Source organism: Manacus candei, unplaced genomic scaffold (assembly GCF_025592945.1).
Source record: "Manacus candei isolate 608988 ecotype Guabito, Panama unplaced genomic scaffold, ASM2559294v1 h1tg000043l, whole genome shotgun sequence".
Classification (NCBI taxonomy): Eukaryota; Metazoa; Chordata; class Aves; order Passeriformes; family Pipridae; genus Manacus; species Manacus candei.
In genome coordinates, this window is record NW_026138091.1 from 13,452,080 (window position 1) to 13,467,932 (window position 15,853).

At 38.4% G+C, this 15,853-nt stretch overlaps 1 protein-coding gene across 5 annotated transcripts in view; it reads right to left on the bottom strand.

The window, feature by feature from the left end:
- Positions 1 to 1,722: 1,722 nt before the first annotated feature.
- DOCK4 (dedicator of cytokinesis 4) overlaps positions 1,723 to 15,853 on the bottom strand; it is a 245,517-nt gene continuing 231,386 nt past the window's right edge. For 3 of the 5 annotated variants that reach the window (XM_051795356.1, XM_051795355.1, XM_051795359.1), the window contains 7 exons: positions 15,401 to 15,482; positions 15,077 to 15,186; positions 13,770 to 13,937; positions 11,496 to 11,568; positions 8,982 to 9,095; positions 8,002 to 8,063; positions 1,723 to 4,801 (listed from right to left, as the gene is read on the bottom strand). In XM_051795356.1, coding sequence (XP_051651316.1) covers positions 4,376 to 4,801; positions 8,002 to 8,063; positions 8,982 to 9,095; positions 11,496 to 11,568; positions 13,770 to 13,937; positions 15,077 to 15,186; positions 15,401 to 15,482 — 1,035 coding nt within the window. In that variant the 3' untranslated portion in view covers positions 1,723 to 4,375. The remainder of the gene's footprint in view (positions 4,802 to 8,001; positions 8,064 to 8,981; positions 9,096 to 11,495; positions 11,569 to 13,769; positions 13,938 to 15,076; positions 15,187 to 15,400; positions 15,483 to 15,853) is intronic. The other 2 variants (XM_051795358.1, XM_051795357.1) reach the window with 1 other exon arrangement.

Below are 15,853 nucleotides of genomic sequence, written 5' to 3' on the forward strand. Positions count from 1 at the left end.
ACTGAGTTCCTTAGTGAGCAATCTATTTTTAAAAAATATTTATTCTTCAGCAGCCTTATTTTACCACCCACAAAGAGTCACTCTATCCTGGTGCTTTGTGCACACGTGAAGTATGCAGCTCTAAACCTTTCCTGTTCCTGAAGCTTGCATAGTTTAGGTGTTTAATCACAAAATTTTTTTGTTAATGTTAGCAAAAGTAACTAGTCATTCTAATTTCTTATATTAAATATGTCAAAAGCTGAATTAAAATGACAAGGAGAAGGCAAAGACAAATTAGTATGAAAAGGGCATTCTCCTACAGGAGTTGGTTCAAGGTCAGAATCTCAAGGGCTTCAGTGACAAACATCCTTCCACACTGTCACACCAGATGGGACTTTACCCTTCGGCCAGCATATGTCAAGGCTCTGCCCAGATCAGCAGAAAATCCAGCTACCAACAGGAGTAAGTAACCTGGGGTTACTGAGACAGTGCTGCTACATGCCTCACTGACCACAGTTACATCAAAACAAGATGCTTTTCATCATTTATACCTCAGGCACTGACTCCTGCCTATTGGTATGTTTCTGCTCAGCTGCTGTGCTTTTTGCAGGTGCTGTTGGACAATCAGTGAAGAACGGTCAGGCAGGAGGGCACTTTCATATAGAAGAGAAGATTTACACATAGCTAGACCCTGTTCTGTGTGAACTGCACTACCCTGAAACCTCTACTACAAAGGGGTAACCAGGTTGTGCTTCTTTCAGGACACAGGCTATTGGCTATGATCTGACCTGGAACATCATAATTGAGTTCACTCACGCTACAAGGGTATTACCCCATCATGAGAACCAGTCTGAATTGCATCATAGTAAAGACAGCCAGGCGAGTTCGTGGATGCTTCTGTGGCATCTCAAAGATATTATATTTGAGATGCTGGTATTTGAATACAAGATCATCTCACCTATTATGCATAAATTGGCTAACATTCAAGGTATAGAGTAGTAACAGCAACTTATTCTCATAGGTCCTTGTCCTAGTTAGGACAGCTGAGATCAGTTCATCATGTATGGGTGTAACCCAAAACTGTGTATTCTATAGCCTTCCATGTCATTTCCCAGAAACTAGACTATTGTTGTCAATAGACTATTCGCACCCTCTGTCCATAGAGCCTGACTCCTCAGGCTATAAACTAGGTGTCAAGAGCCCTGTGAGATAGGAGGATGCTCCTGTCCTCACACCCTTTGTGGAACTCCCCACCCTGAGGGGAGCACTGAACATTCCTGCCTGAACTGGAGGATATATAATCTTGGAGTCTTGGAACATTTTTGAACCCACTCGTGGGATCCAGAGGACGGCTGCATCTCATCGCTCTCAACCAGACTTAGACCACCACTGGACTGCGATCACCAGTTCCGGCCAGACTGCAGCAGCTCTCCCACCAGCAGGTTCTTCCCCTCTCCCTTTACTTTGGACTCAAGCAGGGCCCAAGGAACACCACTTTGTTCAGGCCCCAGGGTACTGGGTTATACATTTGGGTTTTTGTGGGTTGAGACCAATTGTTTGTTTGTATGATTGTACTTACTGTATTATTTTAATAAATTGTTATTCTGACTTATAATCTCTCCTCTGAGTTGAGTTCATTTCCCCTGCTGGTTAACTCTTAAACCAGCACAGTCCTCCTAGATGAGCTTCTGAATTACTCATCGTCATCCAGAAAGTGCTAAAATTGTATTTATGACTAACACATAAAATTCAAACAAGACCTTTATTTACATTAGGTTTTCAAGCACTCGGTGTTGCAACATACATAACAAAATTTTGTACTACATTTTTTATAAGTAATCAGGTTGAAAGGCTGATCTACAAAATCAATTTGTCAAAACTGGCTAAGCAGAAAATGTGTCAACTCAGTTTTAGAGTTCTCTGTCAATTTTACACTGTTTGCTATTGTTCAGAGTATTCCTGATGTCATGGTTATAAAAACAGAGCACTCATGCAGGTTAATTTACAATGAACTCCCTAGTTTTATGTTCTTCGGTTGTTCAGAAGAGCAGGTCAATACTCTCCACCTTGTCTCACAAAGCAATTACGGATCCAAATAGGGAGAAAACTCAATCCATCAGGAGATGGTTAACAGAAAAAAAAAGGATTTAGCAAGACAAGGATTCAGAACTTTCACTCTGTGACAAACTCAACTATAATCTCTCATTCTGCAGAAAACAAGTACTGTAAAGATTAATCAAGTTCATTTATTCCATATTAACATTACGCAGCAACCAATATGAGTGTCTAGGTAAACAGAGACTTTTGAAATGTTTTGCTGCAAAGCTGACCAGTAATACACGCAAATGATGAAGTCATCAACTCTCTTTACTGCCAGAAATAAAAAAAATGGCTTCAGGAGCAGATAACACTGATTCATACTGTGCTCAAGCACTAGTCAACAAAATCTATTAAACTACATAGGTGGAAAAAAAAAATCAAAGTAGTTTTGTTATCTTACTTGTGACACCTTGTTTAAATTTCAGGCATTAATTCTTTATATCAGCATAAATATGTAGCCTTCTACAGCTTTTATGATGTGGTTACAGACACAAAACTGTTATAGAAGAAAGCAAGAGCTAGTTCAAGGAATTTCAGACTTTGAAATCAGCAAGATAAAAAGCTAAAATTCATATGTTCCTCTTCAAGTTATGAATACTTTCACTAAAACATAAATATTTTAACATATATTATTTTCTCTGACATTCAAAATTGTAAAGTCAATATGGCAGAATTATTGTTAAAAGCACATATTTACAAATATTCTTTTTTCCATACATAAAGTATTTGGCATAATTATAACAATCTTACTGCATACACAACTGTTTGCTTCTTTTTCACATAATGGTACACTCCTTATTAAAATTTACCAATTATGTACAAAAATACTGGAACATTTATTATAGAAAACCTCTATTACTACCATCAACAGCTTGTAACTGCTGAAGGTTTAATTGAGAGAATATAAAAAAGTGGTCACTTTCTTCCAGTAAACTATCAACAAATCAAACACAGCTAAAATCAACATCAGTTTCCCAACAAAAGAGGGAGAATATTTTTAACAGCATGATTTAAAATGCAGTTCACACATCTGTTCCCAAGCACATTTAAACAGTCAGTAAAAGAAAGAGGATACAAAAACTACATACAGAAGGTGCTTTTTTTCCCTTCCCCTCCATATTCCTACATGTTGGCATTAGCTTTCTAAAGCTCTTCAGATGCCAGTCACCAAAATACAACCTAAGGCCAAACACCGTTCTGCTACAATAAAGATCATGGTGATGAACTCAAGCTAAAAAGCAAATCCAAAACCTGGCTCCAACGGCACATACACATTGAAAGAAGTGTTCAGAATTTTTGCCAGATTTTTACAAAATTATTAAGAATATTTGCAATTAGCTTTTGAAATGTATGGATCAATAACCAGCAATTTGTATTTTTAAAAATTTGTTCATTTAGTGAATTGCCTTGGTACTAGTCAGTACTGATTCTTGTACACAAGTTAAACAAACAATTCATTGGTACGTATTTCATATGTAGATTGTATTCTAGGGTGAACTTTAAAAAAAAGCAGAGAGCCTCCACTAGCAAACTGCTCACTTTAAAAAAACCCCAAAACTAAAACAACAAAAGTACATCTACTGGAAGAATAAAAGTAAATTGCACCTCAAAAAGAAAAAGGATGTGTCAGGTACAATAATACATTAATGGCACAAAAGCTTATTAGGATTCACCAGAATGGTGCTGTACACTGAATGAAATGAAGGTATTTATCCATCTTAAAAATAACATAAGTGTGTTCAAAAATTCCAAACCACATTCTTACAACAGTTCTCTGCAGTATAACTTGCATTATATCCCAGTTTTTCCACATACATTTAAAATGACCAATCTGTTCATAAGAGAAACGACTTTCAGCCTATTTGCAGAAACAACCTAGTCTACGGACTACCTTATTAGAAAGCGTGCATTTATCTCTAGTAGTAAAGATCCAGTCAGTATATTCTGCATTTTGTAAGAAGCATTCGGCTCACTCAGATGAGAGTTGTAGGGTTTTAGATTTAATTTTTTAAATAAAAATAATGTACAAATAAAAGCATTTATCAGTATTCACCACCATAAAATTAAAAAAAAAAACAACAATCCTCTCATTCATGCTTCCTATAATATCTGGCAACCTAAATTAGTAATTTCATTTCAAATGTGCAACATAATATTAATAAGCATTTCAAAATTACTCAAAAGAAAAGGTGGGCAAAATATTAAAGTGCCTAACTAAACCAGTTTTACCATTTTTAAAAAATATTATTTCTTAAACAGTAAAGAATTGGTTGCAATTAAATATAAAAGTGGCTTCTCATAGCTGGGAGACTTTGCGGGGCAGAGGCCTGGGCCGGGGAACCTGCTCAGTCCTCCTGCTGCTGTTTTCCAGGTTGTTTGGCCGAACCAGCTGTGGCTTGGGTGGCAGTGCTGGTGGGTCTGTGGCGGGTGGGATGGAGAGGCTGTGAGGTAGAGGAACGGGTCGTTTCAAAGTCCGCTCGTACACGCTGTAGGGTGGCGGGGTTTTGCTTTCTTTTCTCACAGGCTCCTCAGAAACGCTGTAGCTTGGGACAGTCACTGCTGGTTCACTGCCTTGGCTTTCAAAGCCTGATGTCTCTGATGTGCTACATCGGCTGAGCGAAGAGATGCCACTGCTGTAACTCCCTGACAGTGCTGGAGAGTTTGATATAAGCCCCGAGGAATGATACTCCACTGGAGATGGTGTGAATGATTGCACAGAGCCCTGCTCAAAAAAAGGGTGGAAGAAGAATTTACTTGGGGTATATGAGAGAGAGCGTTTCTGTGCTAAGACTGAAAACATACATAGATACAGTGCATGGACTCTGAGCTTTGATAAACATGTGCCCGTGTTTAATCAAGATTTAGTAAGAAACAAATAAAAAGCTCATTTCAATAGTGCCTGGGTACATCTTAGATAGTGGTCATGCCAGTAATTCATGTAAGTGGAAGTAAAACTGCATTTAAATGTTATCTTAGTATCATAGTACACTGGAAAAATCTGGAAGCCTTTAAAATGCACTCTTAGTTTTCCCAGCTGCAAGTGGAATGCATCACTTGGCATAGGGAATACCGGGGGTGTCCTGCCCCCTAATGCCAAAGCGCAGGTCTTGCAGCCCAGCCACTGCTGCTATTACAGGCTCTCATATCCCAAATTCAGTTTCCAAAGCTTTTCCTCACAGCTTTAGTGCATCATCATGCAGTGAGAAGTGCATTTACATCGTGGCATCATTTCCGAGTGCATCATAATATCAACGTTGGAGGGGAAGCCCAAAGCAGGTGTCAAGGTAAGAGCTGCTGCTGGGGGCCAGCCCCCTTCAGCTGCTGTTCCTGCTCCCCTTCAGCAGCAGCAGCAGGATGGCAGGAGGTGAAGGCATCACTGCTGCTGCAGACAGCATTTTTATCTGCAGATTCTCCATCCTTCCTCTCCCCCATCTCCCAGATGTTCCTCGGACACACAAACACAACACACCACCTTAGAGACAAGGGCAAAGGTGGCCAGGGGCTGCATCAGCAGCCTCGCAGGCCTCTTGGGGATGGTGAGGTAAAGGAAGCTGAGGGCCCAAGCAGCAACAACAGCGCTGACAAAAAATAAAAGGCAGGGACAATAAAGGCCTACCTAAAAACATCAAGCAATCCTATTCCAGTGAAGCAACTTCAACTGAAAATTGTAAAAGGTTAGCCCCCACTGTCCAAATTGAAAAGTTGTTGCAACATATCTAATTTTGACTGGAGTCATCTGAGACAATCCAGACTTAATTTCTCACTCTAGTTGTTGTTAGACTGGTTGGTGCTCAGCTGCTCAGCTTAAGGTGAGAGTGTGAGCCATGCAAAAAGGATGGGAGTAGGGAAAGAGGAGAGGGGCAGGGGTGTATAGAGCTGGCTACACTGACTTTATGCTGTTGAGATAATTTTAGTTATCCATCTAGGACTGGATCCACAGAACACTGAAATCAATGGGGAAAAAATATTTAATTAAGATCAGTGGGTTTTGTATACTAGGATGACCTTCTCTGGAAGCACACTGCTGGAACACAAGCTAAAAATTAAGGCCCTGTATATGGCTATGGCAAAGCAGAGCAAGTTTTATTTAAAGCTCAGTTCGTGGTGAAGACATTTCAGTCGTTTTGAGGAGCCTGTTTAACTACTTGTTTCATGTTCCGTTCCTCTGCATGTGAGGAGGCTGCAGCTGCGCTCCTACTCCCACAAACATCCAGGGTCAAGGTTTTCAAGTAAATTATATATTTGGCTCAATTTCCAAGAACACTTGACACTTGGATTAAGTGACCATAGATAAGATTTAGGACCTTTGCTTTTGTCATTCTGAAGAAGAGCAAGTATGTGTAAAGCTGGTAGGGGTAAGCACTTGCTTCCTGACAGCAGTACAGCCTGCTTTCACCAGTAGCAAGTAACAATTTAGACACCAATAGAGTCTGGAAATTCATGCTCAAAGTGAGATCCAGCAGCTCTCAGAAGTATTTTGGGCCAGCATTCCTCTCCCAAGCAGCAATCCAGACTTTGTCTGTAAAATGCTTAAATTCTGTCCAGACCTCTAGAATGAAAATGCTAGGACAAACTTCAAACATCCCTAAAAATCATCAGAACCAAGTCCATTCAGGCAAAAAAGAAAGTCAGACGTCTTTGTACAGATCCTAATGCTCTAAAGAGCTTCCTAGTAAGCAGTTAGCACAAAACCTGGGATTGGTGCTCACTTCAGCAGAAGGGACACTATTGTAATAGGACTATGGGCACTCTGCTGGCCAACTGCTCCATGTTGACCTTGGACCACTGTGCAGTCACAAGTAGAAATGTTACAGGCTTATGGGAAAACAAACAGGAGCATGACTATGGACTTGTGATTGGGGACCTCAAGGGGAAAGAAAATATTTTGGGGTGCCACTTTCCTCCTCAGGTAATCTGTACCTCTGTAGCATTAGTTAGGCATTGGGTTGCTAAGGGGCCATTTTGGCAGGGCTGTCTCCCTCTGCCCTTGCACCTGAGTGCCTGAAGCACCAGTCATGCTCCTTTCTATTTGCTCTCCTTCCACATTGTTGACTCTAGTATTTCTAACTGCAGAATTATCTCTGCTTCAATGGTGTGGTAAAGGCTATGCCCAAGACTAATGTGCAGTCTGTCAGTATTGGGGTTTGCATGGAATAAGCAGACTGCATGTTCATGTCCTCCAGTGCTGTGGAATACACAGATTTCTGAGTCAAGTTTTCCAGCAAAAAAGTGGGTACCAATATATGGGTACCGACACATTCAAATATCTTGAAATAGAAAGTAAACCTACTCAGTTTAGCCTGGATCTCCAATTGCTTTGGGTGTTTAACTGCTAGAGAACAACCAATGCTTATTCACAGCCTATTGCTTAATGTATCCTACTAGCAGATGTCAAAGTACTTCCAACTTCTTACACAACCTCCCTGGATCATTCCACAGAGGAAATGGACACTAAAATGACTGAAGCAGGGGTTACTCTCTAACATACCCTCTAATCTAACAGCCTGGAATGCTGGAGGTATAAGAGGAATGGGTTGCACAACAGGTTCTCCTTAGCTGGCATCTTTCCTTTTTCCACTGTTGGAGACAGAATTCTGGAGTAGGTGGACCACTGGACACCTCTTACATGTATTTCCTACTCCCTCATCTGTCCACTGACTCTGGTGAGCTTGATTACCCATGTAAGTGAGAAGCCTGATATTGAGAGGCTAAAGATTCTGAGGATTAGGTTTCTTGCCTGCATTTTTTAAAATCTTCAGAGTTGCTGCAATTATTATGGCTACTTATTCTTGTGAATGGTTTTTGTATAGGTATATGATAATAAAAAGAATATATAATTTAATCCCAAATCAGGTACATTAAATATATACTATCTACCCAAGATCTGTCCCACAAAGGCAATTCACTGCAATAAGATATTACCTTCATTGGTGATCTGCCAGCAGGAGAAGGGGAAACAGAGGCTATGTGTCTTGCTGGTGATGCTGTAAAGTTAGAAAGATTTCAGTGCACTCTTGGCATTACAATTTTCACTAAGAAATCTTTTTAAGTGGATAGGAGATCATTTGATACATAGACATTATCTCTCGTTCCCTCTAGGTACTTTCCTGATGGTTGTAAATAGTTTTGGAGATTTTATTTATTTTACTTTGTTCTCAGGATGATCTTGCAGTACAACCAAGTATAAGAAATTTCTGCATCTGCCTTTTCTGACAAATTTGACATTGCTGTATATTGGTTTATATCCTAACAAATGATAAAAGAATTAAAAAAAAGAGTCAGTATTACAACTTTTCACTTTTTTCTTCAGAAATATATTAGGTATATATATGTCAAATAAGAAAAAAACCAATAAATAATATATCAAACATTTACCTGCAAATATACTGGAAACATGCCTGGACATACTCTGAGGCATAAGTCTAATATGCAAAAAGTGTATTCACACCCTTGAGAACAATTATATTGTTAGTATCACTCAAGCAGCCTTTTCTTTAAATGAAAATTAATCTTTTGAAAGGCAAATCGGTTACAGTAACAGAACTCATGTACCCGCATGATTGCTGTGCATTTTCTGGTCAGTAAGATTCTTTGTGGTTAATGAACATTTCTGATTGCTAACCTCCATTTATCATAAAATCAAACGACTAAATTTGATCATACTCCCTAGTACTAGCATGAACTGTCTGAAACTACTCAGTCATTAAGTGAAGGGGCAGAGCATTGGAAACAGAGTACTTCAGAGAACATTAACAAGATTAAAATACCCACAGAGGCAGTTCTACAGCCTTTCATGTAAGAAATCAAATAATAAGCTAACCTGCCCAAGAAATTAAACATTAATCAGAGTGGAAAGAATCCTTAAAGTACTGGAGCTTTGCCTGAAATGTCCATTAACTCACCAGTCTGTGCAGGTCTTGGTGGTACAGGAGGAGATATAAGCTTTCCACTTTCTGATGTGTTTCTGGCTTCCTTCCCACTATCCAGGCTCCAGCTGCTTGGGGTGGTGTTTACAGCTGGAAGAGAATGAAAAAGCTGTCACAGGCATCAACAATTCCAGTTCTCTGACTTGCCTTTATCCAGGAGGGTAAGAATACACAGAGTGAAAATGATAAACAGCTTAATAAGCATGCCTGAAAAGCCCTAGTGATTACATCACCACTTGCAAAGCTCCTAAATAACAGCTGTCAGTCTCCTAGTTGCCTGATGTATGCATCTGGCCCTCAGGTCAGTTTGTGACTGTACAGCACTGGGGGCCATCAACAGCAACAGCTGAGATAGCATTCTGGTGCACTGCAAATCCAGCCACAAAGGGAGATAAGCTTGAAGCCTGTTAATATAATCAGTTTATCTTTGCACCAGACTCCTATTTAGAGGTTTCCAGGCAAAGGGGAACAGACTATTTCCATTAACTCATTTTATACACAGAAGGGACTAGACAAAGGAACTTGCCAAATTCCAATCAATCTTCTTCATAAAACTTTCCATGCTAACAGTCTTTTGTTGCCTGCATAGACTACATAAAATGAAGGGAGTAAAAATTGGAAGAAATTAAAAGCATCTGACAGAAAAAAAAAATCAAATTAAGAAATTATCACAGACTGAGAAAATTTCTATGCGCTGTTTGTATCCGTGGTCAAGGATCTCTGCTTAATCATGTAAATTGACTATCACCTTGACATGCATAAAATTGGCTGTAGTATTTCTTTGTGCTTTAGCTTTACCAAATTCCATGACTTTAACTGAATGATCGCATAACGTCTGGAACAGCTTCCTTGATAGAACTGGATTATCTCATGTTATCAAGAAGTCACCAATATTGGAAAGAAGCCACATAGATAGACAGGGCATTTAACATGGGCAGGACAAAAGCTCATTTGAAACACACATCTTTCATTACATTTATTGTTAAAAAAAAAAAGTGGGAAAAAAAAGGCTTCGAAACCTCCCCCTTCACCTCTCCCTTCACTCCCCAAAAACATCTTCAAAGCCTCAAACATCATGCCCTGCTGTGACAGTTTCCTTCTAGTTTGTTTGTTTCAGTTGTGAGTAGAGAATCACATGCAAGGATCCTGTGCTTATTTCCAAAGATGAAACAAAAAGCAAAGTTTTATTGCTAACTGATGGCATCAATTACTGCTATTATAGCAACACTGAGAGCTCTCAGGATTGCAACCCCACTATACACCAGACTTAATACAGTAAGTATAGTACAAATTATATTGGTTACATATCTGTAACAATATTGTTACAGTATAAATGCACATTAGTTGACCCTGGGAACAGTGCACAGAATAATCTATTTTCTAGAGGATCATTTTGCTTTTTATTGCCAAAATATTCAATACAGTCTTTGCTTTTTATTGTAAGCTGTCACCTAGCAGTATGGCTTTGCCCTCATCCTAAAAACCACTTGGCACCAGACCTAGGTACTTCAAATGCCTGAATCTCTTGACAAACCAATTTTTTCTTTTAAGTCATTTAGCAGTCAGTTCTTTGGACTCCTAAAACCTCCAGAAGATAATATTTTAACAATTCTGTGATCTATTTGGCTGCATAGGCCAGTGGAAAAGTTTTGTCATTTCCATGTTAAATTATTTCATATGATTTTCAGTCCTGTGAAAAATTCCACCTGAGCTTTTATAAAAACTTGACACAAAAATACCTAAAAAATCAGCTCTTATTGAAGAAAATCTGCTTCCTGGTCAGTTCTTGTTACAGTATATTCTTCAAATATATACCTATTGAACTGTATCCTTTATTCAGCATACCACAAAGGTTCCATAATGAAATGATGGAGCATATTATGGATGTGAAGCTCATAATGAAATCGTGGCACAATAACTATGCCAACAATATTGGATTTCCCCATGTGCAAAATTATGAAAGGCAATATTTTGTCTACAGAAATGTATACATTTCTCATTTACTGTAATTAAAAGAAAAAATACCCAAAAATCAACAAACCAAAAATTGCTCTTTTCAGTGAGAGTGTAACAAAAGCACACTGATCTATATTTGGTAACGAAGACTTGCAGGTACCAACTTCCCAACTCTTTAGCTTCTCTGCCCCAGTCTCCAGAAGTTAGCTCATTGCCCCATTTATCTCTCTTGAGAAGCAGAAAAGACAGCTCTCACATGCAGCAGGCTGCAACCTGCTGCTCCATCACCCACTCCTGCAAATTTCTGGGCTTCTTTTGAGTGCAACGCTTCATTCAAACACCATGTTCTCCTCTTTTTGGCAAACTATATTGAAACTTAAAGATTGTTCGCATAATTTACTTAGTCAGTTAGAATGTTTTGACACGTGGAGATGACAGTATGTACTCAAAAGAATTGGTATTCTACAGGAACGTGAGGGGTTAATTAAATTTTCGTTGCTTCCAAGATTGGTATGTTGCAGCATTTCCGCTCACCTTTGTCAGGGCCAGGCAGATTGGAATCACTTCGTGGCAAAGCACCATCTCCAGTATGATTGAACAGCATTCTCTGTAAATTGAGAACAGCATGGTTTACATATAGCTGCTGTTGTATTTTGGTAGCTTTTAAGAAAACAAATATATTTTTATTATTATCCCTACTACACAGGTCTATTTTGGAGGTAGATTGATAAATGAGACCTAAGAACCTAAACAGTTTAATAAAAGTATGTGTATACAGAAAGGGAGTAGACTAGTTTTCTGAAAACTGTACACACTGAAATCAGAGGGAAGATTATTATCTACTGAGTTCTGACAGTTTCCAGCACCTCAAAAACCAAAATAAAGCTCATTCTTCAAGTGGTATCTTGACAGATTATGAAACAAATAGAGGGACAGATCTGCAAAAATTTCATTACAGAATCAAGATCTGAATAAGGTGTAATGTTTGACAATATGCAAGTTATGGCTGTTACCTCAGAAAAGTTTTGTGTATTGTTTTCCAACCCTGACTTTTTTGGTAGCAGTGTTCTTACTTCTCTAGTAGATAAGAGCTGACCCATAAAGTGTGTTCATCTTTCCTTTTCTGAATATTCATTTATTTAAAAAATCACAGTAAATTTATGAACCAATTTTAAAATTCCATTAGTTACTTTTTTTGGCAGCTTTCAAATAATCCATAGTCACTGGTTTGTCTTGATAGCAAATGTAAACAGCAGACAGTCAATCCTACAAGTAATTCAGATGTACTTTCCAGAGGAAATGAGAACAAGATAAACTTTACTCTTTTTTTTCTTACTTGTTTGTTTGGGGGTTTTGTTTTGGTTTGGGTTTTTTTGGTTTTGTTTTTTTTTTTCTTAAAAGCAAGAACAGAAAATCACTGCAATCCAGATAAAATCCTAGTATTTTATCTCTTCCCACTGTTCACAGAGGACCATGCAAAACTGGTAAACATGCTGTGGTTCCACAAGATGGCAAACCCAGCTGCAAAGTAATCTTCATTGATCTAACATGTTTTAGCTCCATGTTACAAAGTGAGGAACAAATAGTTGCCCAATTCAACTGGACTTTAAACATCTCATAGAGAGAATTCTTTGGTAGACATTGAGCTACACTGTGTTTGCCGTATGTCATATTAGAGTCATAATGGGTCAGGAAATAACTGTTTTCCTGAAGTTACCACTAAACTGAAGTGGTGAAACTACATATGTACTTTAATGTGACAAAAAAGGCGTTACTGCCTGATCTGGATTGAATTGTCACCCCCTACCAACTCTGCAGTGCACTAGGATGTGGTGCGCAAATGTTTAAGTCTGTTTTCTGTTGTGAAGAGCAAAGGCTGAAAAAGCAACTGAAATTGGAGGAGATAAAGAGACAAAAGCTGAATGAAATACAGAGAAACAAGGACATACTAAAAGAATGAAATTTAAAACCATGTGAAAGAACAAGAGCAATCACAGGATGTTTAATGACATACAAATGAAAACCCCAAAAATGTGAAATTTTAAAAGCTTCATTAGGAAGAATAATAGTGCAAAAACTAAGGAGGCTTGTTGACCAGTCAATGACAGCAGGCATTCCTCTTCAGAGTATGGGAAGAGTTGGAGAGACACTGTACAATCATTCAGCCAGAGACCACAAAGCAAGCACAAATGGATGTTGACTGAAAACAGCTGTACATAACCTTGAGCATCAATTTCAATGAGGGAAGTGGATGCAGTATTGCTGTGGTCTTGTTCTATGAAGTCCATCAAACTTCCTTAAATAAGGTAGCTATGACCTGAAAGGACTTCAAGTGCAGGAATTTGCCTGTGCATCTCATCTTTCCCAGCTGAAACACTAATGTGAAAATTGCTTTCATTAAGCTGTAACAAAGTCTTTCATAAATGGGTGGTCCTTTCCTCTTTAACTTAGCGTGAAGCTCCAACCAAGACAGCTGAAATTTAACTGGTATTAGAATAAAAGTAGAAAGGACGAGGAACAGTTTGAGCAGATAAATTCTAATTAGAGTTGCAGGCATCTCTAAGATATCTCCTTACAATGGTCCTGACGATTTCTTTTCCCATTCTTAATCAGAAGGCAAAGAATCAGGATTTTGTTTCTAATCACAGTCCATTTTTACTGCTATGGGAACAGAGCACCAGAGAAAGAAATTCACCTTTCCCCAGAAAGATATATCTTCATTTCTGGTTATAAGGGCAGAAAGAAACTGTCAGACCTTCTCACCTTTGAAACATACTTCACTGTATGAGCAAGTTAATTTCTACTTACCCTCTCATGGGACACTGAGGGTAGAGACAGATTGGGAGATTTTCCTGCTGGGCGAGTCTCAGAGAGAGCGGAGACTGGGCCTACGAGCTCCTCAGCCTCCCTTATGGAATCTCGGATAGAATGGGGGATAGAAGTCGCATTCCACTTGGCAAAGCAAGAGTTTGTAGTCTGGGAGCAAAAATGGGATAATTTTTCTTTGCGGCAAACTGTAAAACCGCTTTATTTAAAGAATATCTCCTGGTCTTTCCTGTATGCTGTTTTGGCTCCACTACCACTGAGAAAGTGCCCAGTAGATATATCTACTGTAAGTAGAACTGTCCTTAAATCTGGCTAAGCTTTGGTATTACTTCTTAAGCCTTCAGATAATAGCATGAGGACTTAAACAGAAAAGAAATAAAAAATTAAATCAAGAGCCAATTCAATAATTGAAGAAACAAGGGACAAGAAAAGAACTAATGAGAAACCAATAAATAATTTCTAAAATAAAGGATCCTGGACTAGCAAATTGGTTTTTATCAGAGGCAAAACTTCTGGTAGAAATGAGTGTTGAAAGGAGCGCCTTTAACACTGTACTTATGTTCTCATCTTTCTCAGCTTCAGCAAGAGGTGCATTGTGTGATGGCAGAGATTAAAACAGCAACTGTGTTAAAGGAAAGCACTTTAGGAAAATAGGTCCATTAATAAGAAAAGATGAAATAAGAATTCAATATCAGCCAGCTCGCCAAGCTCATTTTGCATTTCAGAATACCCAAAAGAAACGCATTTCATAAAGACCTATATAACAGTATTTTAAGGTAAGAACACAATTCATTTTTTTCACTGGAGTAACAAAATGTCTGTCCTTTTTTTCTGAAACTACATTGAAAAATAGGAATTGCCATATGGAATGGGTTATTATCTCACAGTGGCTAGGATTAGCTTTCTCAGAAGAAATAAAGGGGAAGTCAACATGGATAACTGCCACAACAACAGTTTTTCTTTCTTTTTTCTTGTTCCCTAAATAGAACAAATGCTGTTGTTCCACACAAGCAGGCTGTGTCATCTGCTAAGTTTCTGCATCTCTCTCTCACTGCATTGAGTAAATGCATAGAAACAGATCTAAACCTAGGGAAATCAAGCAGAAATGTGATCAAGTATCATGTATTCTATTCACATCTCTTTCATGTAAAATATTTTAGAGTATTTGCTTATAAAAACATAAAAAATCCCTTGAAAATTAAAAACAATGAGGAGACTGAATCCACTCGAAGTTCAGCATGTGTCTCCTGATTTATTTGTGCTCTGAGGACTCCCAACAAACTTCTTACCTGTGAAGTTTCCGAAGGAGTAGGGTAGATGGCACTGCAGGGCCTCTCTCTGGGAGACAGGCAAGAGTTTTCTCGGGAATGCTTATGTTTGTCAGACAATAGAGGAGAGGCTAGAAATAAATGTGTCAAGTGATTAAATTCATGCAGTGAAACAGACATTTCAATTCTATGCTTATGACAAAGAAATCCTCTGTCCCCAATAATTCATATTCCTCAAATAATTGGCTAAATTTGATGTCTGACCAGTGATATCATGCAGACATTCAGCTGTGTAATGTATCAAGTATAATTTAATATAGTTTACCACAGGAGATGAGCACTGACCTCTGGCACTGGATGGAGCAGAACTGGTCACGTTAGGTGAAGCAGAATGAGTAGAACTCAGGCTTGAGGTAGACGGACTAGGCTGCACACAGAAGAGATGCTGTTATTATCACATCACACTTACTAGTTTGGAAAACAAAAATTTATAGCATACTTTTCACTAGAACAAAGAACTTGTAATTTCTTAAAATAGATTATCAGTGTTTCAAAAGAGCAAACCAGTATAAAGAGAATTAAACTAATTACACAGAATGTAGTAAAACATTAAATAAATATAAATGCAATTAATACAGTGAAACAATTCCGTTCCACTGTGACAACTGGACAGAAAAGTCTATGTAAGGTCAGATGACTTTGTATCATAGTCCATTCATTGCTCCTTATTACATTTGTAAAAAATTAATGCTCCTATTTAAACAAGAGGAAACAGTTACATAAAAAGTTATTTCTTAG